The sequence below is a fragment of the Pleurodeles waltl genome, chromosome 7, assembly GCF_031143425.1.
Source record: "Pleurodeles waltl isolate 20211129_DDA chromosome 7, aPleWal1.hap1.20221129, whole genome shotgun sequence".
NCBI lineage: Eukaryota > Metazoa > Chordata > Amphibia > Caudata > Salamandridae > Pleurodeles > Pleurodeles waltl.
This window is the reverse complement of record NC_090446.1, coordinates 274,772,517-274,800,134: the sequence shown is the minus strand read 5'-3', so window position 1 is coordinate 274,800,134 and position 27,618 is coordinate 274,772,517. Positions and strand designations below refer to the sequence as shown.

General features: G+C 41.7%; 1 protein-coding gene across 1 annotated transcript in view; it reads left to right on the top strand.

Annotated features, from left to right (window-relative positions):
• PARD6B (par-6 family cell polarity regulator beta) overlaps nt 1-19,111 on the top strand; it is a 71,909-nt gene extending 52,798 nt beyond the window's left edge. The window contains exon 3 of the mRNA XM_069243643.1: nt 11,097-19,111. Within this exon, the coding sequence (XP_069099744.1) occupies nt 11,097-11,938 (842 nt within the window). The 3' untranslated portion in view covers nt 11,939-19,111. The remainder of the gene's footprint in view (nt 1-11,096) is intronic.
• The last annotated feature ends 8,507 nt before the right edge of the window (nt 19,112-27,618 follow it).

Below are 27,618 nucleotides of genomic sequence, written 5' to 3'. Positions count from 1 at the left end.
TCCTTTCCTCTGCCTCCCTCTGGATGGGATGCTTAGGTTCAGGTATTCGGAATGTTCCACCAAAATCATATTCCAGCACCACCACCGGGTCCCTCACTTCTACAGTTCCCACTAGGCATCCCCATAGTTCTGAAGACAAATTGGACACAGTCCTGGAAGCGATATGGAAAATTCACAATTTAAATGACACCAGAACCTCTCTTGAAAACGAGGTCAACCAGGTGATGTCGGACCTCCTGCTTCTACATGCAGATCATCGCAAATTGGTGTCAAGGTCCTCCTCACAGAGCTAAATATTGCAGAGATCTGCAGCCACGCACCCAGGACATGAGTCCTCTCTGAAGGTGCTCGCGGAGCAGTTACAGACACTGGAGAATCGAGAGGAAGACACTGAAGGCCGTAACAGGTGGAACAGTGTTTTAAATGATGAAACTTTTCCAAGGGTCCCGAGAGCTCTGATGTACTGGCATACTTTGAGCACTGGCTCTGTGACTTACTCCTTATGTCCAAGTTTTCTCCATTCTTTTCCATAGAGAGAGTGCACTGTGTTGGGATGCGGAAACCACCTCTGGGCGCCAACCCCAAATCATTGATGTTTCGATTGCTTCACTATCGCAATAGTGACTCTAGCCTATGTGAAACTCAATGACAATAATATTGATAATGTGCAAGTCATGTTCTTTCTGGACTATACTTTGACAGTACAGTGCCAGAGGAACTCAATTTTAGCAGTTGAGTGTGCCTCCATAACCTGGACCATCAGTACTCACTTCCCTTCTCGGCTTTGGGAGATTGTGGATGGTTCGACCTGATTCTTTCTCTCCAGAAGATACCTGGGACTGGCTCGAATCCTCCGGTCTGACTTATATGGGACACTCTCCAGCAAGTGCCTTGTCATTACATTAATCTGCCATCGGGGGAGGCGCCCTTGCCACCAAGCACATGTCCGTAAAAGTGGGGCTATTCCTGACTTGAAATAACTGATCCTTGAAACATGGCATGCCCTGCAGACAGCTGCTGCTATCCAGATGACTCCTCACAACTTGGACCCAAGCGATGGCAATTCTGTCAGTGATGATGGCTGTAATGCTACATGGCCTCCTGATACTGACCCCACGCCTTCCTCAGGTCTCCCCTCAAACTGATGATGGCATTGTTTAATCCACTGTTTGTATCTGCAAGATCTATTGCCTCCTAAGTGCACCCTAACATTGCAACTGCACATTATGTTGTAGTATTTCTCTCTTTATTATAACTTGTCTTGTGTTACTGCCATTTGATTATATGTTGTGATTAATATGCCTCCTAAAAAAAAGTATTTCCTAGAACACTGGTTGCCTCCCACAGCTGGTGCCTGAATGCAACTATGCAGCTTGGGGTATGCTACACCTAGGATATTACACACCTCCTCACCTAAGCCCACAAGCTGGCTTACATCACCACTCTTGTTCTTCACTGTTTATTTTTTTTGGGCAGATCCATGTTGGTCATCTGCTCTCATAGCATTCCTGCTTCTTCTTTGTTGATGGTTTTAATCTTGTTCCCTGTCATGTTGCCTGCCCTCCTTAAATCTGTAACACTTCAGACATACTTGCACTTCTGCCATGTGCCATACAGGACCATTGCACACCCCAATCGTTGTTGCTGGTATTATGACTTAAACTAATATTATTACTTGGAGAATGAGGAAGGCACACTCCCTCCCCGACACAATGCTGTTTACTTCAATCAACTTGCATGCATTACTACAGGAGACACATAACACTTGCAGAGGCTACCAAATTACACCACCGCTGGCTCGGTCAGGTTTCTACCACCAGCTACTCCTACACGAGGAGCATGCTCATCTGGGTTCGTCCCGGAGTGCCTCTCAGCAGAGGAGACAGTGGTGGACCCAGAAGGCCGATATATATTGCTGTGGGGCCGCTTAGATGGCTGTCACATTCTTATAGACAACAGATATGCTCCTAACTCGGACAAGGCTACATTTTTACACAGTCTATCTGCAACTCTGTCCATCTGTAATGAGCTTCCCTGGCTTTTAGGAGTTAATTTCAACTGTCTAGATCGTTCCTTCCAACCCCATCCAACCGCCACTACTGACGCTCAAGTGCTACACAACTGGTTAGAACATTGGAACTTCATTGACATTTGGCAGCAATGCAAACCTTAGAGTCTATTTAATCTTTTCGTCACCCCACCTTCTTCACTTAGGGATTTATCAAGACACCTGGTCTTTTGTCATTGATTACCCACATTGATTATTTAGGCCACATCCATTCCAGTCATAATACTCAATACCTACAGATTACATGGCGCAACAGCACTAGAGGAGCCCCACCCCTTCGCTCTGCTCTTAACACTGCCATAAGTGAATATCTTGCGTTTAACACAGACACGGCCACCACCAGATTGGTAGAGTGGGATGCTTTTAAAGTTACCAAACGAGGTCCCTGTCTAGGGGTCAATTGGTGCATGTGTAAACAGCTCAAACAAGGATATCACACACATCAATTGCCAGCTTCTAAAACATGAAACCCAACAGCACATGACCCATCACATACCCGTCCTTGACAGAGATGCAGCATGAACGAGTCTTCTTATTTGAGCGGCTACGATGCCTTAAGTATGTAGCACACTATGATAGGGTCCCCAGCTTGGCAGACTGTTCTGGTTCTCTTTTAGCATGGCTGATTTGTCTGGACCAAACTAGTCACGCTATGCTGACGCTGCGCCACTAATACGCTCAGTCTGCCATTCATGAAGAACTGACATAACACTACTTTGTAAAGTAGCGCTGCACATGCCACCACTTCCTTTCTTCCCAGGCAACCATTACCTCGCCTCACTCCTGATCAACATACTATATGTTCCTATAACTAGTGCAAATACAAGAGGCCATTTACTACCTAGCCACCAAAAAGAAAAGCCAGGCCCTGATGGATTACCTGCAGAATTTTACAGAACCTACACTTCAGAGCTACCGGTGTTTCACGATGAGGCCTTGCGTTCCCCCTCCCACTGTCCTTTTGCTATACCCTACTTGTTTCTCTTCCTAAGCAAGGCAAGGATCCTATGGAGTGGACTCTTATAGACTCCTGGCACTGTTGAACACAGACTGCAGAATATTGGCTAACATCCTTTGCCAACTGACTTGCACCCATGGTCCATCCGTTCCAAAATGGGTTTGTCCATGACTATAATATTTCCCTAAACCTCAGATGCTTCTTCCTCATTATGACACATGCCCCACACCAATGTCCAGATGCTGGATGTGTAGTGTTGGTCCTCAAAAAGCCCTTCGACTTCCAGAGTGGACCTTCCCGTCACCAGTGCTCCTGCATTATAGTATTGGACCTTGCTGCTATTTACTCAACCTTTAGCCTGGGTCAAGACAAAGCCTTTCATTTCTGACCCAATAACTGTACACAAGGGCACCAATCAAGGATGCCATCTCTCAGCGCTGCTCTTTACTTTAGCAAAAGAGCCACTGGCACTGACACTTACGAACTGTGGTACCACTTTGGGCATTCCTCTGGGGGATAGTGTTCATATAATCTCACTCTACGCAGATGACCTACTTCTTAACATTCGCGACCTGCACTCCCTCCTGCTGTTAATAGTCCAGACACGGTCACCTCACCCACTTATCTGGCCTGAAGGTAAACTAGCCAGACATGATCATTTCCTTTCAGAGCCACACTGCCAGGTCTTTAATGGAATTCAGATACTCTGGCAAACTATTTAGATACCCGGGGATCTGGATATGCCTTTGGCCTCTGGATCTATTTGATTGCAACCTTACCTGTACTGTTACATCTCTTTGGTCCCAGATGTCCTTTTGGAGCACACGCCCACCACCCCCGTCGGAGGCCAGGTGTACTGTCTTCTTGAAAATAGTGGCACACCCCGAATTCCTGTACTATTTTACTAATCTTCCACTTTACATTCGTCTCACGTCTTTTTGAATGCTCCATTAGGGAATTCATTTGAACATATTGCTATGTAGATTAGCTCTTGCTAAAATCTTATGTGGCAACAGACCGGGGAGGCCTACCACTCCCCAAATTCGAACACTATTACTATGCCTCCCAACTACAATGGGCAGCCAACGGGTTAGCAGGATTGCACTTATCTGACACTGGCACGATACTACCCGCCTGGACTTGCACAAATATCCTTCAGCTGTTTCATCCTTGCTCCAAACTTCCCACTCCAGACTGAGTTGCGAGCTGCTCTTTCCGGTGTGGTCTTTTCCTTACCCACGCCTTGGCTCATTATGCTTCAGCAATGCCCCTCCACGAATCGTGACGCTATGCGACAAGAGGGGTGACATGGCTCAGGAATATCAAATGCATCTTACGAGACAGTATCTGTGTTATGGGCCTGGGAAGACTGGTAATCCACTGGTTTTATGACTCCCCCCACACTCATGCTGCAATATCACTCTACTACCTTCGGCATCACTGAAAAGGAGACCTTTCCCATCCATGCACAGACAAACAATGGGCTGCTCTACTAGAAGCCTAACACAGATTCCACTTAACACCTGCTTTCGTAATGTTACTGTCCACTGGGCCTATCTCATTCCATCCAAAAATAAGCTCTATTTCCATCGTGCAGATGTGGCATGTCCTCGCTGCTCTCAACTTGTTGCTGATCTCCTACAGTTGTAATGGGCCTCCCCATAACTCCACCAGTATTGGCAGGGTGTAATCTCTCCCCTATCCACTTGCACAGGGTGTCCGGTCACCCATACATGAGAGGTGTGCCAACTGGGTCTTTATCACGGGCATAGGAAATATAGAGCCACGTCCGTTTTTTAGATCTAGGCCTTATAACAGCCAAATGCCTTATTACTAAGAAATGGAGTGCACATGACCCTCCTACCCTTTCAGCCTGGACGTCTTCCTTGTTTATTATGGCTAGGGTGGAGGAGGTGGCCCTGCATAGGGAGCACACCTTGGGTAACCCCAGTCCTCTGGAACATCACCACTGCTCAGTGTCGATGGGTCCACCCTGCTCACTGACAAGAATGTCATCCTAAAAGGATGGGGGGAGCACTTCAGCAATGTCCTGAACAGGCCTTCTTCCATCAATGCTGAAGCCATTGACCGCATACCTCAAATCGCCATCAACAACTCCCTGGCAGAACCTCCAAAGGAATCAAGTTAAGGAAGCAATTAAGCGGCTCTCCAGTGGTAAAGCACCATGCTCTGACTCCATCCTAGCTGAAATTTACAAGGCTAGGGGACCAGTTTGGTTACAGAAGCTCACCAAGCTCTTCCAGACCGTGTGGCAACAGGAAGATATCCCTCAGGAGTTCAAGGATGTCTCCATAGTACTTCTTTCCAAGAGAAAGGGAAATGGGCACTCTTGCGACAACCAGAGGAATCTCTCTCCTGGACCTTGCTGGCAAAATCCATGCCAGTGTCTTCAACGGCCTCACTCAACACATGAAAGAAGGACACCTGCCAGAGAGTCGGTGCGGCTTCAGAGATGGCTAAGTGACAGTGGACATATTTGCAGCACGTCAACTACAAGTGAAGTGCCAGGAACAAAACAGGGACCTTTACACAACTTTCGTGAATCTGACTTAAGCCTTTGACACTGTCAGTTGTGAGGGGCTATGGTGGATCATGGAGAAGCTTGGTTGCCCAGGTAAATTCATTAGTATGGTGCGCCAGATCCACAATGGCATGTTTGCTCTAGTACTGGACGATGGAGACTCCTCCAATGCCTTCCAAGTTACCAACGGAGTCAAGCAAGGCTGTGTACTGGCACCCACGCTATTCAGGCTGATGTTCTTGGCTGTGCTGTCAAATGCCTTCTGCATTTACAATTCCGCATCAAGATCAGATATAGGATTGATGACAGGCTTTTTAACTGGTGGAGTTTACAGGCCAAGACCAAGGTTCAAGAGGACTTTGTGCGTGAGTTCCTGTTCTCAGATGTCTGCGCAGTCAATGCTGCCACCGAGTCCCAGATGCTGCAGTGCAGCAACTGCTTTTTCATTGTCTGCAGAAACTTCGGCCTCAAAATCAGTACCAAGAAGATTGAGGTCTTGCATCAGCCTGCACCGCAGAAGCCGTATGTGGAATCAACTAGCACAGCTGAAGGAGAAATCCTGAAAGCTGTTGACAAGTTTACATACCTCGGCTCTGCATTTAGATGCCTGTGGGAATCCATGTGGAAGAGGAGTCTTCAAACTGTCTACAAAGCTGAAGATGTACAAGGCAGTTGTACTGCTCACACTACTGTATGCCTGTGAGGCATGAGAAAGTGTACGAGCGCCATGGCAAAAAGCTGAATCGCTTCCACATGAACCACTTAAAGTTGCTGAAAATTACCTGGCAGGAAAAAGTTCCATACACAGATGTCTTCTCTCAAGCTGGTCTGCCAAGTATCTACACCCTGCTGAGGAGGGCCAAAGTCAGGTGGGCTGGCCACCTTGTACTTATGCCTGACACACGCCTCCCAAGAGACAGTACTATGGCGAACAGGCCGAAGGCAAATGCACACAAGGTGGGCAGAAAAAGCACTTCAAGGACATGTTAAGTCTCTTAAGGGCATTATTGACCCAGACTCCTGGGAAACCCTAGCGCAAGACCGCCCCGCCTGACGTAGCTGCGCCAGCAAAAACGTTACTTCCTACAAGCAGAGCAGGACTGCAGAGGTGCAGACGAAGCATGAGCTGCGCAAATCCATAGCCAACTCCTTGCCAACCAACCCAGCAGACCACTTGTGCCTTACATGCATCAGAGCTTTCAGAGCCTCCATCGTACTGATCAGCAACTGCCGGACACACCGTTCCCAGTCAACCTCCTAAACGTGATGTCCTTGGTATCGTCAACAACGACAGGCGAAGAAGAAGAAGGTGGCTAGTTGGGATGCCATCTCGACAGATTTTCAGGAGATCTCCCGTACCTCTACTGACTCACCAGAGTGATGAACTCTGGGCTGTTAAGACACCCACCCTGGATTCCTCACTCCTCACTCCTCACTGCTTACTGTGCCTCCCTTACACATTTGTTATTGGATGATTGTGAAGTGCCAGATAAAAACTCAGAATGTGAAGTGATTCAGCTCTGTAACTGCTGTGCTCACAAGATGGAGAAGTGCCTTTTACCCATTTGGACAAATCACAGTATAGTGTATGGTATCCTGGCTCATGTTCCACCGCTTTTAAAATCCAGGGCCCAAATAGCAGGGCAAACGGGAATCTGTAGGGCCACCTTTAGACTCATCTCTTGTAGATAATTTGTAACTCTTCTCCATCATGGAATTGCGCCACTTATTATTTAACTGCCAGACTATTTCAGTCCAGTGAGAGTCAGGAAAGTAGTTTTATTAAATCAAATCGAAAAATATCATAAATAAACAATTTCTTTGTGTTAAACACACATGCCAGTTCTACACAAAATTAGCTACTGCCTGTTTGGACCACTGGACCCAATGGCAGATATGTGCTGGAATCTATTTATTAAACTCATAAGCCTGCAGCGCAAAATTGCCTCTTCATGTCACATATTGGACCAGTGGGCACCAACAAAAGTAAGAAAAAAAAGTGGTGAAACATGTAGGGATAGAAATGTATTGCTTGTCTTCCTGAAGCCATAAGGTGGAGACATGTATGCAGGAGGAAGGGAGGATGGAGAAAATGCTACCCCAAAAATTCTAAAAGAACCATTTGGCAATGGATTGCTGATTAAATTTTGCTGAACACTGGTAGATGGTGAGGGTGGGGCGGGGAGAAAGATTCAGGTTACGTTAGTGAGTAAATTCTTCGACAAGGCCTGCCTCTTTGCTGCCCCAGTTGACCACTTTAAGAGTCTTATTGACATTCATACTTAATTTTGCACTTATTTTCTGGAAAATGAGTGTCCAAGTGGAAACCAAACCACCTCAATTTATTCCAGTACCAAGATCTTGAACATGGAAAGTAGCGCTTTACAAAGTACTATAGGAGCAGCTGTGAGACCAAGGCTTATGTCTGCATGACACCCAGCCTCCAGGATTTATGGGGCCATCACCTGAAGCCTGCAGCTTGCTTGAAAAAGCTGTGGGTCTACCTAGTGCCTGGAAGCCTGCCTCCTCAGAAAATAGTACCTAGCACTGCAGGAGGAGAAAGTGTCTGCTAGAAGAAGCCCAGCTGTGCCCTCTTTGTCTGGGATGCCTTGAAGATGCTGTCTAGTTTTGGGGTGAACTGCATAAAGAAGTGAAACAATATAACTCGTCAACAGGCACTTCTACATTCAGAAGACTAGTGCTGCTGGTTCCAGCATGTGGCACACCCTTGAGAGACCAGTCTCCACTGAAGCAAGTCTGTTCTGGCCCAGAGACTGCACATGCTAGATGCGCCTGTCGGAGGGTTTCCACTGCCAAAGACACTTGGCTGAAAAGCTACATGCCTGCAAGGCCACCCGTCAGTAGCCTTGCATTCCAAGCTGATGCCCAAAGCTGTGTGGAGGAGAGAAAGAGAATCTGGACTGCCGCCACAGATGAAGATGCTGACCAGTGTGTCAGGTAGAGTCCTATGCAGTGCAGGTGAACGCAAGACACAGCCTGTAGATGTAAATGCGAACAAGGCCAAATCACAGTAAGGATTTATCCTTACCCAATAGGGCTATTTTGGGCTTACAAACTACAAAAACTGATCCATGAGTCATCCAAGGGCATCCGCTTATCGAAACTATCACCTCTGCCTAATTTTTCTAAATTTGCCTTGCAAGATTGAGACAACCCAAGATATGGTAGTTGGTAGGGGAGGGTGTCACCGGGTCATCTGTACATTTAATGTAGGCCCAGGATGGTCTTGTATAGTCCCTATCCAATTGTGTAGTATTTCATATGACTGATATTAAAAGCACTTGTTTTTCTTAAAAGGCAAGCACTGGAATGGACATCACATTTTGTCTTGTTTGGCACTTTTTCTGAATTCTTGTCCCCTGCATTACCTTCCTCTGTAGCCTTTGAATCCACACCCGTGGTAACCTGAAACTCAAGAATGTATAGTTGGCCCTTGTTACACATCTGTAGTAGGACGAACACACCTACCTCAGGACACCAGTGGTAAACTACTTCATCCACCACTCTTTGGCCCACTGGCCTCGGTCTGCTTTGAATAGGGTCTGTCAAACACCAATGATTTGGAGTATTCTTCAATGCACACTACTTCTAATGCACCCCACACACTTAAATACTCTGAACACAGATCCTGAAACACATCCTGTTACCACTGTCTCCAGAGCTAGTTAGAGCTCTTAAAAACAACCAAAGTCTGACCAAGCAACATTAGAAAATGCCGCTTCCTTTAAACCCATCGACCTATTACCTAAACTTCAAATCAAAGCTGCCCTCATCCTAGGCTGGTCTTGACCCTATTGTATTCATGGAAACCTGGTACTGCCCATATTTTATATCTCACCATTGGGATACATTGGGATACAACGTCTTCCAACTGTTTACAGAATATAAATACGGATAGGACTGCGTTTTATCTAGAGTCCTGTAAATACATACACAGTACTCCATCGTTTGGATGCACTGACTTGGTGTGGTAATTGCAAGGACACCACCCGAGCCACAGAGATTGAGCCACTTGTACCACCCTCCTGCCAGGAGTTGTATTGAAGGTTTCTTTGACTAAAGCAGGAGTTACTCACTTCCTCTTGTGGTCAGATTTGTTAGGGGCACTTGAGCCATCTGGAGAAAGATGAAAACACCCACACCTCTCTTGGAATCCTTCCTAACTTACAATGGCCTTTAACTTTGCACCGTCCCTGCAGTTGTAACGACTGAAGCCATTTCTCCTAATAGAAAATGGTTAAGTAACTCTCAAATTGGATTGATTAAACCACTATTCATCCATTTCAAAATCTAGATGTAAGCTTTCATTCCAGCGTAATAATGGAGATGTAAATGGGAAACTAGATCAAATGTGCCTTTTCTTTCTTAGATTTCTGAATGATTTAAAACAGTTTCACTGTAAGGATGAATCCCACACCTGGTATTTCATTTTTAATTAAACATCCGTTTAGACCCACATGACTGTCTGGTGTTCAGTGTGTAAGTCAAAATTGGTGTTTCCATCAATCAGAAAACTGCGCTGTCATGTAGGTATTAGCCTGGTTGGAGGCAGTGGGTGTAGTATTATCACCATACATCTTTGCACCCCTGGAAACTGGACCACGATGTGGGGTGGCCTAATGCCTTTTTCCAGCTTTTGTGACATCAGAGCAGTGTAAGGAATTTTTATTTTCCTGCTAGTGTGACATCACACCAGTGCAATTTTAAGGCTTAGTTTTTCTTTAAAAGACCAATTAATCAGTATAATTTGCAACACAATTTTGCTACTTCATAAAAAGTATTATCGTTGATAAGGATCAGCACGAGTTGAACAATCCTTTTCAGTCCCTAAAAATGTACGCCTCCCTTCTCCAAGCACTGAAAACCCTAGCTTACAAAAAGATTACTCAAGCACTTACTCATTTTTGTAGCCGATATGACATTGGGGGATGCGCTGATACCTGTCAAGTCTCTTGACCTTTTTCTGTTTTAGTGCATCTCAGGGTCTTGGTGTTGCAGATTGCAAACTGTTTTTGGGAGGTAACTACCGTCTGGTGGTGTTTGCAAGTGCTTTAAACGTTGTTCCTGTACATGTTTCTCATTCATAATTCCTGGGCCTGAACTTCTTTATTGCTTTAGTGTTTAATAACTGCAAGAATAAGCATAATCTGGTGTGTTCTCTGTTTGCTATTCCTGTGATGGTAACTTTCCAGGCGCAGGTTCTTCGTGTTCAGTGTGTTAAAGAGCAGGCAAGCACAGTGCCAAGTTGATAGTATGAGCACATCTAATGAAAGATAAATGAAGCAATTCCCATGCATATGGCTTGTGTGCGAATGAACAATAGCCAGTGCGAATTTTTAGGATAAACCCTCTTAATGCCCTGTAATTGAAACTATACCACTTAAAACTTTGGTGAAAACATGTTTTTTACAATATTACTTGGAACATGTTTCAAGATAAGTCGTATTGATATATAGCAAATATGCATTACTTTAAGAAAAACGAACTTTTTTTTTTTTGTTTTCCAGAAGAAGCAGACTACAGTGCCTTCGGTGCAGACACTTTAACGAGAAGGAAGAATGTTCTAGCCAATGTGTTGCGCCCAGATAATAACAGAAAGAAGTCCCACATTGTGATCAGCATGCCCAGAGACTTCAGGCCAGTCTCCTCCATTATCGATGTAGACATCCTTCCAGAATCACACCGTAGGGTGCGCCTTTACAAGCATGGCACTGAAAAACCTCTAGGATTCTACATCCGTGATGGCTCCAGTGTTCGAGTAACTCCACATGGGTTAGAGAAGGTTCCGGGCATTTTTATATCAAGACTTGTTCCTGGGGGCCTTGCTCAAAGCACAGGTTTGCTGGCAGTCAATGACGAAGTTCTTGAAGTCAATGGCATTGAAGTTTCTGGAAAGACTCTTGATCAAGTTACAGATATGATGATTGCTAATAGCCACAATTTAATCATTACGGTACGGCCAGCAAACCAGAGAAATAACGTTGTGAGGCATAGTCGGACTTCTGGTAGCTCTGGTCAGTCTACGGACAGTAGTAACAGCCTCCATGGGTACTTGACAGCCCAGCCGATTATACAGAATTTCCATGAAGAAGAAGTCGATAGTGATGAGGAAGACATCATTATTGAAGATTCTGGGGAGCCCCAGCAAATTCCCAAAGCAGAGTCTAAAATTGGAAGTGTTGAATCTTTGACACAGCATGAATGTCTTCATGAAACAAAGCAAAACGGTTATATTTCATCTAATGATTTTAGTTTCCTCACATTAGACGATGATGTAAATATCGTCCCCGGGAAAAGTAACGACAACCACAAATGCTTAGAAGAAGATGGAACAATTATAACACTATAAAACTGCATATAACATTTTCTAGAGGTGCCATTTAATGTTCACGTCTGGCTTACTGTTGATTGTATATTTCGTTTCTTTGGTAATTGTGACCTGTACTTGATCACTGTGTGCTTAATTGAAAGTTAAGCATGTTCCTTAAAATTCCAATGTGAAGTTTTTTTTCCTTATATTTTACAGCAAAAATTATTTTTTTATTGTAAGCATTTTTTGCTATTTCATAAGCTGGCAGTAGCAGCAACGTACTTAAAAAAAGTAAGCTTTATAATTCTCCACTTCTATTTATAACTTGTCGAAGTTGTACCAATTGTTGATGAGGACTGAACTCAAAGCCGCTTGAATGTTGAGACGATGGCACCTCAATGGAGCACATCCCTCATAATGCCTACTCATCCCTGTGTTCCAGCATACCTAAGCATCATTTGTGTTTTTTTTTTTACTGACAGTCGATACCTCTCACCTCCTCATCCCCCCCTTTTGACCATAATATATGAAGACCTTGCCTGGGTCTTTTTCCTTGTTTGTGGTGGATTGTCTTCCATTATTACATATGTTTTTTGTGGTCTCGTCTCTTATGTCTATACTTATTCATTGGGGATTTTATTTAGTTATTTTACTATTGTAAAAACATTAACATTTCTTAGAGTTATCCTCTTCGGTGGCCATTTTATGCTAAGCATATATTTTTTTTAGCTGGTGAAATCTGCAGCTGATATTTTGACATTTGTGACCTAATCAGAAATGTCAGTGCATTCGTGATTGTGTTAGGCTGGGCTGAGGTAGGAAAGACAAGGAGAGCAAACAGGTACAAGAAAACGGAGCTGTTCACTTAACACACATAATTTGGTCCTCAGATTCTGGATGAGTAGTGGGGATGGGGTAGGCAGGCTTGTGAAATCTTGTGTTCACTTAAGAAATACCTTTTCTCATCGCCCTCATTTCATACAGGCTGAAAGCATAAATTAGGTCTGTTTTTGGTTGAATCTTTGGTGCTGAGTGAGGGACTTCATTCTGGAACTATGATAATCATAATATTTTAAAATCTTCAGGTTCCCTCTCCATAAGTACTAAATTGTAGTAGCATGGAGTCTGTAATCCAATAGCATGTATCTCTTGATTCTCGAACACTTTAGCAAGAGGTTTCAGAGATGACCTTTAACACTCCGAAGTAGACAATCCCTAATCACCTGGAACAAATGGTTTCAAATTCAGAGCTATGCATTTTATACTTTTCCCACACTATTGACACACTATGGATCTCTAAAGTCAGTGTTGAACTCGTGTCCCGTACAGCATGAATATGCAATTAGCTGGCTATGCCGGGGATCCAGCGGAGCTTGCCACCATCAGCAAGTTAATACAAATATATGTTGGCAGCTAGCAAATGCGCGGTGGAGGTAAAATGTTAGCAATTTGGTATTCGCTTTCTAATGTTGCCCATCAAAATATCCGCACAAATAAATTAAAGCTGTCATCCTCACCCTACTGACAACACATGTAAATCATGCAGTGATTTATTATGGAAATGGCTGAATACTCTTACCCTGTACTTCAAAAGGGACTGCATTACGGTACCAAATTGCAAATTATGTACTATACGGACGCTTATTGGCAAAGGCACACGCCATCATAACAAGAGTTGCATTAGTCGCTCACTTCAAGGGCTCAAAAAGGTGTATGCATTTTAAGAGTACCACATAGCCGTTTCATTCTGATTTGATGTAGTGAAAGTCATGTGCATCTTTGAGGGTTTGGTAAAGTGAGGCCTGAAACGGTCATGGGAAGCTCAGTGTTGTCAACAGTAATATATAGTCCTTTGTTGGCCTTTCACATTGTGATGAATAAGAATACATGAGGTGGTGTTGGAGTTTAATAAGCTCAGTACCAAGTATATGGTATACTTGCATTTTTTTTTTTTTTTTTCTGGTGGCCGTTTCATGCACATTGTTATGTGCAAAGGAGATAGACACTGTAGTACCACACATTGTCATCTACGTTACTGGGGGTAGAGTTGAATGGATGTGTGGTGAGGTTAAAGTGGTTTCTATTGTGTTAGTATTGGTTGAGCGTAGGGCTGGCGGATTAGAACAGGGTTAAAATTATATATTTTATCTACATGATACATTAGTTACTGTTCTCCTATACATTCATGTATTTAGGAACAGAGGCTTTCAGGCATTTGATTAGTGCAGTAGGCGACATGTTGCCTTCATTATAGCCTTTAAGGCTTTTTGTTTGGTTGTGGGTGTGTGATGCTGGCGAGTCTGTTATGTGCTGAGCATTTGGAGGTATTGAGCTATCTGGCCTAAATATTTGTTGTTTGAAAATTGAGCATGCAGGTTACTAGAAGTGGGCCTTTTCTGCATGAGAATAAACCTGTGGACAATCAGTGGTTCCCAATTTGAAACTGCTTTCAAAGGCTTTCTGGGGGTCTGTCACAAGTTAGAACTCTGAGCAAGAGCATTTTGAACTATCTGCATCAGACTGTTTGCCTTAGATTGAGATTGTCATAGCAGGTCAATTACTTACAATCGGATTTTAAGGCCTAGACTAAACTAGGTTGAGATGCATAATTTGAGATTACATTTTTGGCAAAATAGAAATATTGTACTTGGAAGCCTCTTGTTTACAAATCAAAAGCTCGAATTGTAGATTTCAAATGTTATAACCTTTCTGAATGTAATACCCCAATGCTAAGACAAAGTTCAAATGTTAAAGCAAACACCTTAATTACAGTTAACAAAAGAGAGTTTTCACTGTGGAAAACGTGTACAGGAGTTTTACAGTTCATAGTAGATTCATACAAATAACTGGTTGAAGACTTGATCGTAAGTTGTTTTACAGTGCCTCGTTCCTTGTTTTATGCGTGCAATTCCTCATCGTAAACATCTTTTTTTCACTTAAATCATTTGAATACTTTAGGCTTTGCAGTGGTCTGAAGTGGCAACCAATTTCTTGGTAATTAAATTACTAATGCTGTCCAACTTGAAAAAAACAAACATATTCCAATTGTGACAAAATCCTGGAGACCAAGACAAGAAGGTACCCGAACAAAGTGGAGCAAGGCAATACTAATAGTAAATCACTAAACACATCTCTCTAACTTTAATTCAGTACATTGGCATGAGGATGTATCTATTTTTAGGCTGGCAATTAGTAAATTGGTGTGAGACCAAAAAGGCATTCCCCTGTTTTCTGCTACTTGTGTTGCTCATATTACCCCAGTGGTGACTGGTACTGATATAGTGATCCAAAAAGGATATGCCCCTCGGTTGTAGATGTGCATGCTTCTCTGCTTACTTTGCACCCTTTTCTGCATGTTTCCCCTTAACTAAATCAATATCACATAAGTCAATAAGCATTTGCTTTTTCATTATAGCAATAGTAAAAAAAAAAAAAATGGCATGACTGCTAGTTTGAGGGCAGAGCATAACGAACAATCACGTCACAACGTTGCATGGCTGGCTCCATTAATTTTTTTTTTTTTTTTTTTAAATATAAAGTGCCTGAAGGTGGAACATGAGCCAGAGTTTTGCAATAATTGTGGGGAATTAGTTTTCATTAGTCCCTAAATGTGGTGTCATACCAGTGAATGAGCACATATCCACCCTCGGTTTCTTTTCTGCACTATATTGGGTCTTTACTGGAACATTTGGCTAGGAGGGTGCTAAGATAGATTTCACAGCTGCCTGAAAAGCTGTAATGAAACTCATTTACTGGAATTTGGAGGCGTCCATGGTTCAGAGGTTGCACTACTGAATGATGTCTTTCACAACAAGCAGTGCAGTTACCACCGGTTATCTTCTATCTTCATAGTTGGGCATCTTTCACAGGGTAATGTGTTATGATCTGTTTAAAAAACTGTAAGTGTTTGCTTCTTCCTTCCTATCAGCTGGCCATAAAGGAAAGGATTTTCTCCTGTCACTACTACCTCCCAAAAAAATCATAATCCGTTTATCCCTTACAATGATCTAGTGGCTAATCAACGGTGGTTAAAAGTTCTTGAAAAATATAAAACCTATGCATTATTTGAATATTACACAAATTACGTAATTCCAGTACATTATGCAGTGTGTGCACACTTGTATACGAATAACCAAGGAGAGAAGTGTGCATATTGTCTAATTCCTGGATCTGCAATAACCCGTCTTAAAAATAATTAGGCTACTGATAGCATCTTCAAGAACTTTTTGGCCACACCTCCATTATTGTGTAGACAAGCTCAAAGAGAGCTTTATATGCTGCAGTAACAATGAGTTACTTGATTTTGAGCTTACAGTTTGAATTCTCAACATGAAGATGTGGCTTTTCACTATAGATGTCTTCTGCCATAAATTGTGTGAAACAGGAATTCTGATGCTTTAATTTTTTACTCTCCTTGTGATTGGAAACTGAGCTAGAGCCACCTTGGTCTATGAAATGAAAATTAACTTTCATATGAATATAGGGGGGTCGTTAAGATAAAGCTGATCACATTTGCAGGTTCCCTATTTTTCTTTCAGCTTATCAGAAAGCTAGTCCAAATCACTGACATGCATTGTGCAATAATATTTTTAAATATTTGGTTTTTGGCTATAGTGTATATTTTACATGCTTCATATTTATTTTAGGAATTGGCTGCTTTTATATCAAATTACTATAACTGCTAAATATTTAGATGAAAACACTTTGTATTGCAGTTTTTTACAGTGGGGATATCCTCTTAGTTCTTTTTGTGGAAATATTGTACTGCGGATTATGAAAACTCTTGTCTTGGCTTCAAGCATGAGGCAAAATATTTAAAAGAGATTACGGATATTGGGCATGAAACTCCACAGCTTTAGTTCATAAAAAGACTGAACATATGGCCACTGAAATGTGAAAGGTTTAATAGTTACATAGTTCAACACAATTCTACACAACATTCCTAAAGCCTGCTCAACAGTCAATGTTCTCATTTGCTGCATATTGTGTCAATCAATATTAACTATATGACTAAAGGCATAAGATGCTTTTATTATTACTGGGAATTGTGAGTTACTTCACATGATGTATTTTTGTAAATGTTTTATAAAGCCTAATGCATTATCGATCAAATGCTGTAGCATAGTTTGTTAGAAATCAGTTTCAACAAAAATGGTACTGGGGTTGAGTACAAGGAATTATAGAGATATATATAGAATATTATGCTGTTCATACACTACCTCTTTTCACACTTTTATTAACATCTCAAACTTTCTCTTGAAAAGCTAACGTGGAGACTTATCTTTGTGCTCTTCCTTTCGGAACTCTAATATACCAATTTTATTTGTATTTTTATAGTTTTGGTGTAATTGCCTCAGGAAAAGCTTCTGTCATTAAAGGGCTGTGTTCTGTGGAAGATGAAACATCTTTATAATATTTGAATTATTAATTAGTTGTACAAGCGAAGTATGATTAGCTTTATCACTTGCTTGCAATAATAGGGAAATTCTGAAGACCACACCACTAGGGTTTCTCCTTCAAGAAAACTGTTCAGGAGGCAGTTGAGGGCTTGGGGAGAGAGACTCATTTTATATTTTTTCTCACATTAAGGAATGTGAATGGGCATTCAGCTTTTTTCTCTTTTTTATGAAAATAGGATGTACATCTCTAATAGAGCTTTATTATTTAGAGGAAATGTATCCAACTTTTTAAATTCACCTGTCCAGTATAGTTTTGTATGGAATGTCATTTTGGAAATTGTTTATTAAGATATATATATGTATGAGCTTTTGCAGAAAACTGAATATGAAAAATCTAGCTGTTTTGTTCATTGCAGCCCAACCAGGAAATGTTAACTTATAATGAAAAATGTGTATTAAAAATTGACTTTAGTTTTTAGTCTATAATTTGCTTCCTTGGTTGTCCTTAATATATACTTGACTTTTTTTACCCTCAAATGCACATAGGATTAGTTCCTGTGAAAATTTGTGTTGCTTAAGATTTTACTGAAATTAAAGTACTAGATTGAACAATAGCTAGATGCACATTTAAGAATGTGGCCTTTGTGTAAGATGGTCACAATGAACACCAACACAGATTTGCTTTTAATTATTTAATAAATTATTTACAAACCACTTGAAGGTTCATGCAAGGTTTGGAAAATCCAGTGTAGATGAAAAACAAAGATACCACTTATTACACTAAACTCCCTCTTTGCAAAGAATGTATTTTCTATTTAGTAATATTCGGTTGCTACATGTACTGGTTGGTTCTTCTAGTAAGGTACTAAATATTGTTTTATTGGTACAATGAAAATATCTATGAACCTGTGGCCGCCTCCATCTTTTTAACCAACATTATCTTAATTTGTTATGGAATTCTAATTTTCAAGGCACACGCTTTGCAACCAGTGTTAATTACTTTTTTTTTTTTTTTAGATCTAATAATGTGTTTGGGAAATGTCATATAAGCAACTTGGTACAATTTTAGTGTACCGGAAAAGCAATGGAAGGATTTTTGCAAATGATGGTACAAAAGATGTTATATGAAATGCAAACAAATTAACTTCCTAAGAACAGAGGGTCAATTGACTTTGACATTGCCGTTATCAGCTGATTCTATAGTGAAGTTGTAATTTGTTGAACCACCTAGTTGTGATTCCTGTCATTAGTGTCATTTAAAAACACATATATTTGGATTCTGTACACTGCTGGTTACAAGTGTGGGCTTTGAAATGTTGTCTGAAACCTGAATTGAGTTTTGTGGAATTCCTTATTCATGCTACTTCTCACTATGGAACTCGCATATGAAAGTTGTACTTTCATGAAATGTTCTTGAAACTGGAAAGTCTTTTAACTGCACCTTATAAAATATTGCACAAGAAGTATTGGAAATCTGCTGTTAGTTGCTTCATTATAGTCTCAAGTTTAGGATAACTGTGAACCCTGTGTTTTTCATGTTGTCAAGTAAAAAAAGATATTCATAAGGGATTAGCAACATATATGTAATTCTGTGAACACAGTATATTTTGGAATTAAATTTTACTTGCGCCATGGTTTTATACGCAAGTAAAAATGTTTAAAAACATCAGTATTTTTTCCTACAACTCTATTGTAAAAGCAAATTTATACCATACTAAATGACCTTTAATTTTTGGTAATCGATAACTATAGCTTCAATTGTATATTAGTGTCTTATTTGTACATAATGAAATAATAAACATATAAATTATTAGTTTGTTGTTTGCTGTTGCTTATCATACATGTAATGTAGGACTATTTGATTATAAAGAATAGAAGCTAGTTACTGTCATTTGTTCCTATTTGTATTCTGATAATTTTTCCTGCTGTCATAGTGACTGCAGAAGGACTGTATGCTTTTAACTTCAATAACATATTTCCTAATCACCCTTTCCAATGCCTCATTGTTTTGTTGTCATGCTGTACTTTCTTTCTGATTGTTTTTACTTCCACCATCTTAATTTTAGAACATGGGAGAAAAGTTCTGGTAATCACTTTACACTAAAAGTAACTCTGTTGTTGAGGCAAGTGTGGGACTCTGGAAGGGTTGATGCAGTATTTGCAATAATGTCTTGTACCAAAGTCTGGGCATTGGATTTATACACTGTTGGGTTTTGGTGTAGGTTTAAAAAAATATTATTAAGACTGACAGTGATAAGCCTGAGACAGTCTTCTCAAGTTGCAGATGAAACCAAAATAAATAGCTTTTCTTTGGTCGGTAGTTTTCTAAGAAACCACATTGTGCTGTAGTGAAGAGTAATATCTCCTGTAAAATTTGACATAATGCTTTTCATTTCTACTTAAACATAGGAGGTGTTTTGTACATCACAGCTATTGCACGCTTGTGCTCGATGCAAGAAAATAAAGATGCTGAGTTAGGCCCTGATTAAGAGTTTGCCAGACTAGAGCACCTGTCTGCCAAATTCCCAATAGGGTGACCGCCACTGTATTGGCGACCTCCCTGCCGACCCCATTATGACTTTCCCACTGGGCAGACAGGCGGAAAACAAGGGTTCCACTGGTCAGCCCAGCAGGAAAGTGGCTGTAGCATTGTCACCGGCTCATAATTGAGCCGGCGGCAATGCTGCCTCCCACTGGGGGCACCGGCACCGTTGTAATGCACACTTGCAGGCAGTGCACATTACAGAGGGTGCTGGACAGGGTGTCCCCTGCACTGCCCATGCCTTGTGTTCAATATACCCACCAGTACAAAAATGAAACCAGTCACACAATGATAAGCAGTTGTAATTCCATTCTCTTTAAGTAAAGTCTTACTGAGCCTTTTGAATACAATCAGCAAGCTGGTGACACTTGCTAGCACACAGCGTTGCAGCATTATGGCACAGAGGACCTTTTCCTTATAGATCCTTAGGGCCAAGAAATAAACAGCCAAGTATCTGAAACCTTTCCATTTTAGTTCTAACAACATGCAGCTTTTGTTGTTAATAAAACTCATTTCAACATCAAAAAGCGAGGGCCTTTGGGAAAGCCTTCAAACATTGGTTTGTTTAGGTGGGCTACCTTTCAACCATTCCTTGAAGTATTTTGATGATGCCAGAGGAGTACCTTATTCTCTATGTATAAGGTACGTTTTAAAATGTGCTTAGTGTGTATGGTAATGCATAGCATTCATGTACCGTGATGGAGGCACATTTGTGATCATAATTGTTTCCACCATATTGCTGATGTTGCAGCAAGTGTTATTTTGTCTGAATATGTCCAGCCAATGTAAATTGTTTTGCATTTAAATGTGATCACACACTCCTGCCTGCTAACCTTGTACCAATGTTTGTTCACCCAGGTGGGGTTTGCACCAGAATTTAATTGTTTTGCTCCAACAAGTATTGCTGATTTCCTGATTGGTGCACCTGAGTGTGTTGTACCTCCTGTATGCCATGCATGTTACTCAAATTTTCACGCTCCTGCGGGTATTGTACCAAGGGTATCTCACACCTTATTTCATTTGCTCCTAAAATTGTGTATCGCTAAAGGTTCACGTTCGACCCTTGGACTTCTTGGTGCTCAATTAGAGACTTATTGTTAATCCAACTCTGATCTTTCACTTCTAAATTTCAGTTCGATAAAGTTAGCACAAGTTTCATTTGTAAAATTTTAAAAGATGTAAACACACAGAATTCACCTCCTACTACCAATCATGCTCCTCGTCTTTACCCGCTGAATCTCCATCCAGAACCTACTGGTGAAGTTGCTTCTGTTCTTAGGCCAGTCAGTTTGGGCTTCCCAGACGGTGTGTTCAGTTTCCTTTCTCCAGTTGTGTACACATGGGCACCCCCAATCCTTACAAATAGTTAGCCTTTCTCTTCTGGTACAGTCCTGTCTGCATTAAAAGCTGAAGTAATCACCCCATTTTATTTTCCTGTGTGCTTCTCCACTTTAAAGCAGAGGACACTGGAAGGATCTCTAGCTGAAAATTATAGGCCTGGGGGGCGGGCTTTCATTGGGACTATCCTCTTGGCCGCATTACCTGGGGTGGGACTACGTCCCCAGGCTCCTTTGCATCTGACTCGCACTCATAATCTCCCTTGGCCCTGCAGCATGGGACGCGCCCGGGTCAAGACGGGCCCGTCTTCGCTCGACAGAGGCTGGGTTGGCTGCATCTTTTCTGATTTTTGTGAAGTAAGTTTATGTCCCTGGATTTAGATTTAAGGTTTGAATAATCTGTTTTTGTTTATACTCCTTGCTGACTGGAGATGGGGAAACTTAAAGCTGTGGATGCCCCTGTCCATACCAGTGGCTCAAAATAGCCTAAAAAATGGATGAATAACACAGAGTTCCTTGTCCAACAAAGGAAGTAACTCATTAGAAGACATTGGGTCTTTATTTGAAGAAGTGGAGGCCATTCTGAGAAGTAGTTCCAATTTATCACCCACAAAATGTGGTATCCCTGTTAAAAAAATAAAATAAAAATACCTGATTTATTTAAGAACAGGCCGCAGCCGCCCAATCCTTCCACGGAGATTGAACAAAATGGAGCACCTCAAGCCCTCTGCTGTGTCGACCATTACCTTGTGTAGAGATTTGGACACGGCACCAGGTGTTACAGGTGACCCTTCTTTGGGAAAAGAGGCTCACCCATCCTCCATTAAGTCATGAGGTCCTGGTGATTCCTAATGTTCTATGTTCTAACCGGTATGGGTCCCTGATGGAGAATGGCGGGGTCCTGTGACAGTATTACACACATACACTCTGGAGCATGTGTTGATGATTTTGTGGCCAATTCGTCCTTGGGCATGGGTAAATTGTCATTGCCTTGTGGCAAATCTGATTTGGCCTTTATCTTTAAGAAGCTGGATGAAATAAAGAGCCTGGTGTTGTTGATGAATAATCTAACTGGAGAACATGTGCAGAAGTATGCGTGTAGCTGCTTGAGGTCCAATATGGCTTGGCTCTTGCCTGTCACAGGGGGTACGACTACTGTTACTGCTGCACCCAAATTTAGGCCCCAATCTGGCAATCAACATCTACGGCCTGTTACTATTTTCCCTCCTGTATGCCCACCTTTGCCCTACACTGAAAGATTCCAGGCCATTCCTCTGACCGTAAGGCGTAAGTATAGTACTGGCACTAAGAGCAGGAATATCACTGGGTCGGATAGGCCCGGTAAAGCCCAGTCTGCCGACATTACAAAGGGTTCCTGGGGGGATGGCTAGCATCCAGGTGCCTGCTGGAGTAACCTCTCCCATAATACACCATATTAAGTCACCTGATGGTGCTTTACATGAGGCTGGAACAAGCTGGCCAGCTTTTAAGAAACCGGCTCGCGGTCTGGGGAACAAAGGAGACACCATTTATATGGTTGAGGTACCCAAGTTGCCTTCTGGCTCTCTGGAAACCCAGGATTCTTTGATAAATAAGGTTATTTACTGGCTGCGAGTCCAGCCAAACTGTCTTTCTGTTATTCGAGCAGATATTTTAGAGGTGGGCAGACAGTCCGTCTGGTTCAAATTTTGATTTTATTTTCATTAATTTTGTCGATAGGTTGCTAGTGGATAATCTTACTGATTTTGAATTACACACCTGTTATCTCAGGAATCCTACGGTGGCTGGTATTACTTAAACTCTCCCCACCTGCTTGTATTCCACTCACGTTACGTGGTGGTCCAGCAGGCGGGAAGTTCGATCTTAGTCAAAAGCATGCTTCTGGCACAGCAGTGAACTATTCCCACACATTCCAGATTTTGACTGACTATACATTGATTCCTTCAACTTTGACTTCTGTGGGTAGGCCTGGAGAGTCTCTTGAGCTTGAAAATTATAGGGAAGCTCAGTGTTCCAGGCCTAGAGCCATGTTAACTAGCACTGAACTTTCTATAATGTCCTTGAATTTGACTGGACTGGGCAGGAAGTTGTTGGATCCCAAGTGGACCAACTATATAAAAAGCAGGACATATGCTTATTCCAGGAGACTTGGGACGAAGACAGTTTCTCTGGGTGGGTTTTTATCTTACTATGCGATTGCTCAAACTGGAGATGGGGGTACTGGCCACGCTAAGGGCAGGGGTCTACTGATACTGCTAAATAAGAAATCGCGGTGTGATCAATTTGCATTAAAAATAGATTCCCTGATATATTAGTTGTTCAGCTTGTATTTAACTGAGATTTCAAGGTAACCGTAATTAATGTATGTGCCAGGTCTGTTGCACGGGGATCAGAGTCTCAGGCCCTGGCTCAGCTGTCTGAATATATGGACACACTGCATTCTTCCACTAAATTAGTGGTTGCAGGAGATATGAATTTCACATTTGAACCCTCCTGTTTATGTAGTGATCTAACGGCCGATGAGGATGAACATTGGGGCATTCCACAATTGATGAATGAGCAACAGTGTCCTCATTCCCGTGTTGCCTTACAGCTGACATCTCTGTGCTTTAAGTAGGGACTTACGGCTTGTAATGGTCGTACTCGTTCTGACTCGAATATTGCCCCTGCTTTCAAGTGTGATCAGTCTCTTAGTGTTATTGACTACTTCTGAGTGAATGTCAGCCTGTGGCCATTGTTAGAACAAATTAAGGTGGATTATCACCACAATAGTGATCACAATCCTCTGCTTCATACTTTGCATAGTGGCATATTCCGGTTATCGCAGAATATCCATCATACTGTGGTCCTAGAGCCACTTTTGGATAAGTTATATTCGTGTCAGCTGGCCAAAAGTGATGTCTAATCCTTTTTGATTAAGGAGATTTACAAACTGTTTGACGCCATGGCTAATTATGAGGAGCTTGAGGTTAGTAATATTCCAATCCTCCGCATTCTTGAGAAAATGATATATGAACTACAGAATATCTTCTATAGGAAGACCACTACCAAGCAATTTTCTGACTCCCATAAAGCTAGGGAGGGGTTCAATAGGAGCTGTTCTAAGGCCAAACTAGCATTAAAATCAGCTGTTATGTCTTGTTCACAGGGGCTATTAGAACAGCTAGACTCACTTATAATATGACCGTAGCACAGGCAAAGAAAAACTAGGAAGATACAATCTAGCAGAATATGCTTGATGCAACCCAACTTAATGACAATGTGACTTTCTGGAAGTTATTTTCCAACAGATACAGGGGGGCAAGAGTACAATTCATACTCGTATTCAAACAAAAGGTGGCCCATTTTTCTAATCTTTATGCTCCACCTTGCAATTCTTCAATTTATGAATCTTTCCCGCCTTCCCCCGCAATTGGTTAAGACGTGTTTTTCACTTGACAATCCAGGAGTGGGGGGTTTCTAACTATGATGATTATATTGTTTTTACCTTGGAGGAAACTACTGCTGCAATTAACTCTTTAAAATCTCCTAAAGCCCCAGGCCCTGATAAGATACCGGGAGGTCGATACAAATCTGAGCCAGCAATTTGGTCCTGTTACATAAATATGATTTCTAATATGTATAGCGGCTGGGGGCCCAATACCGAGTACTTGGAAAGGGGCAGAAATAATTCCCATTTATAAAAAGGGTGTTGCGAGCTCCCCTTTCAACTATAGAACCATCAGCCTTATTGAAAATCTTCAAAAAATCTTTGATAAACAGCTTTTGGATAGGTTGTTTGATTGGGTTGAAGCCCAGCACGTGTTATCTCCACTCCAGGGGGGCTTTCCCCCCTAAAACCAGTACAGTGGACCAAGTTTTCAGGCTGACGCCCTTACACTCGAAATATGTAGTTCTTGCTAAACAAAATTTATGTTTCCTTTGTGGATCTTCGGTCTGCTTTTGAAATGGTCCCCAGAGAAAAATTATGGTGTGTACTACATAAAAAAGGTATTCCTGCCAATATATACTCTTATCTACTACAGTGTTTACATGAGGACACAAATGCCCAGGTGAGATGGGGGTAATGAGGGATAACTAACAGATCATATTGCCATTCAGCGGGGGGTGCGTCAAGGATGTGTCTTGGCACCAACACTATTCACTTTATTTATAAATTAGGTGGTACAAGCTGTGTCCCTTTGCCAAAACGATGCCTCCTCAAATGCGCAGAAAATTCCTATATTACTCTTTGCTGATTACTCTGTCCTCATCTCTAAGACTCCAATGGGTCTCCAAATCCTTGTTAACAGGTTTACAACATTCTGTGTAGACCATGGTTTGGAATTAAATATTAGCAAAACCTGTTTAGCCCAGGACCAGTGAGGAGATGTACCGTTACCTTAGATGGGGTGCCCTTAAAGTCAGTTCGATAGATTATTTGGGTTTGAGGATTTCAAATAATCTACATTGGGAGGACCAGATTAATAAACATTGGTCCCTTCAGCACAGATCAGGTGCCATTTTGTGCTTTTATAAAAGTACGGCCATGAAAGCAGTTTTACCGGCTATCAAGATCTATTTGGCAAAAGCTCAAAGTGCTGCTACCTATGGTGCTTGTCTAAAACTACCAAATTGTCTGTGGGCGAAAACAGTTCCACCAGAGCATTGCTTGCGTTCCCACGTAGCATAACCTTGATTCCCTTTTTTTTTTTTTGGATCTTGGTTTTAATCGTATTTCTGACATGATAGCCCTGAGACCTTTACTCTTCTGGGTAAGGATTTGGACCACGCCAGAACTTATAATTTACAGGGACTCTCTTCTTGATCTTTTAAAAAGACCCAATGCAGCCTCCATCCCATGGCTCAGGCACGTGTCAGATTTGTTTCATACTTTGAGACTTGAGAATTACTGGGAGAGTCCGCAGAATCTAGAGAAGGCCCAGAAACAATCCTTGAAATCAGTCTACTGGTCCTATGTTAAAAACAATTATCTTCTCTGTACAGTCTATGGACGATTGACTACTCAATTCCTTGACTTTAAGTGGTATCCCCAATATGAATCTTATTTAGATTGTATTCCCGACTCCTTGGGAAAGAGTCTGTATGCCCGTTTTCGTTTCAGGTGTTTACCTCTACTGTCTTACTGGAAGTTGGAGACTACCGTTAGTACTAACTTATGCCCTGGTTGTAATGCTGCTCCTGAAACTGTTAAACGTTTTATGTTATTTTGCCCAGTGTATGCCTTTCCTCGACGTAAGTGGATATGTCCAGTTTGTCTGAATTTGGGCGTAAGGCAATTTGCAATCGCTCTAAGGTATCTAAAGAGCTACACTTCGACTGTCCTGATTCATGCACTTAGCAAGTACCTTGTGGCTGCATGGCATATACGTACTTGTCTTTTAAAACACAGTAATTTGTAAATATGCATGCTATAGAGCAAGATATGAGAGATTTATATTTTTATTAATATTGAGTGGTGTTTTTGAATTATTTTTTTTAATGTAATTTGTAATCTATGGAGTACTGTGGTTTTATTGCTTTGATGGTTTTTATGACCGAATAAAGCTTGAGTTAATAATATGGGTCTACCACACTGCCACAGTCCTGAGCAAATGGACATAACATTTAATATCCAACAATTAATTCATTACACAGACTAAATTAACTACCTTGGCAGCCTGCTTCCATCCTGCATGAGACGGGCTGCTCAGGCCTTTGCTTTGGATGAGTAAAGGCTGATTATGAGTCCCCCGAACCCCCTCCCCCCCCCAACCAGGTCACCTGATCCTTTTGGATAGATCAGTGGTATTTGCACAGTAGGTCATACCCATTTTCTGACTAATTTCACCAAATTGGAGATTGGTTTTAAGATTGATTGTGTTCTTGCCTTCAGGACCATGTCCAACTATTAGACTTAAACATCATCCCGCATCTTCAACCATGAAAAATGATGGCCCACAGGGTTGTTCAGTTGCACCTCTGCTGTTTATGCACTTGTGTACCCACTTACTCAATCCTTAAGATTCTTTTGCTTGTCTGACTGTGTACTTTGCAGACAACACTCCTCTAAATATGTCTTGATTATCAAGTCCCATAATAAACCTGTAACCTGGTGGAATGTCTCCATGAAGTGCAAGTATGTGGATAGCAATTTTTTACTTAAGCAAAATGGCAACAAAACATGTTGCTGTTAGGAAGGGACAAAACATTTTGGCAAAAGGGCATGTGGCCTCCATCTAAGTGTCAACTCCTCTCCGGGATAAAAAGTTAAATCGTTTGTAGTAATGCTTGACAAGAATCTCTTCCCTAGAGCACATCAAAGTTAACTGCAACTTTCACTGTGTCCTAATACAGCACCGTGATCAAGAAATCCCAGGAGACTGGTAGGAGCCCCAGACTTCATGGGAAGTCTTGTTATTTAAGTGTTTGTACTGCTACCTGTGCCTGTTTTATAGTAGG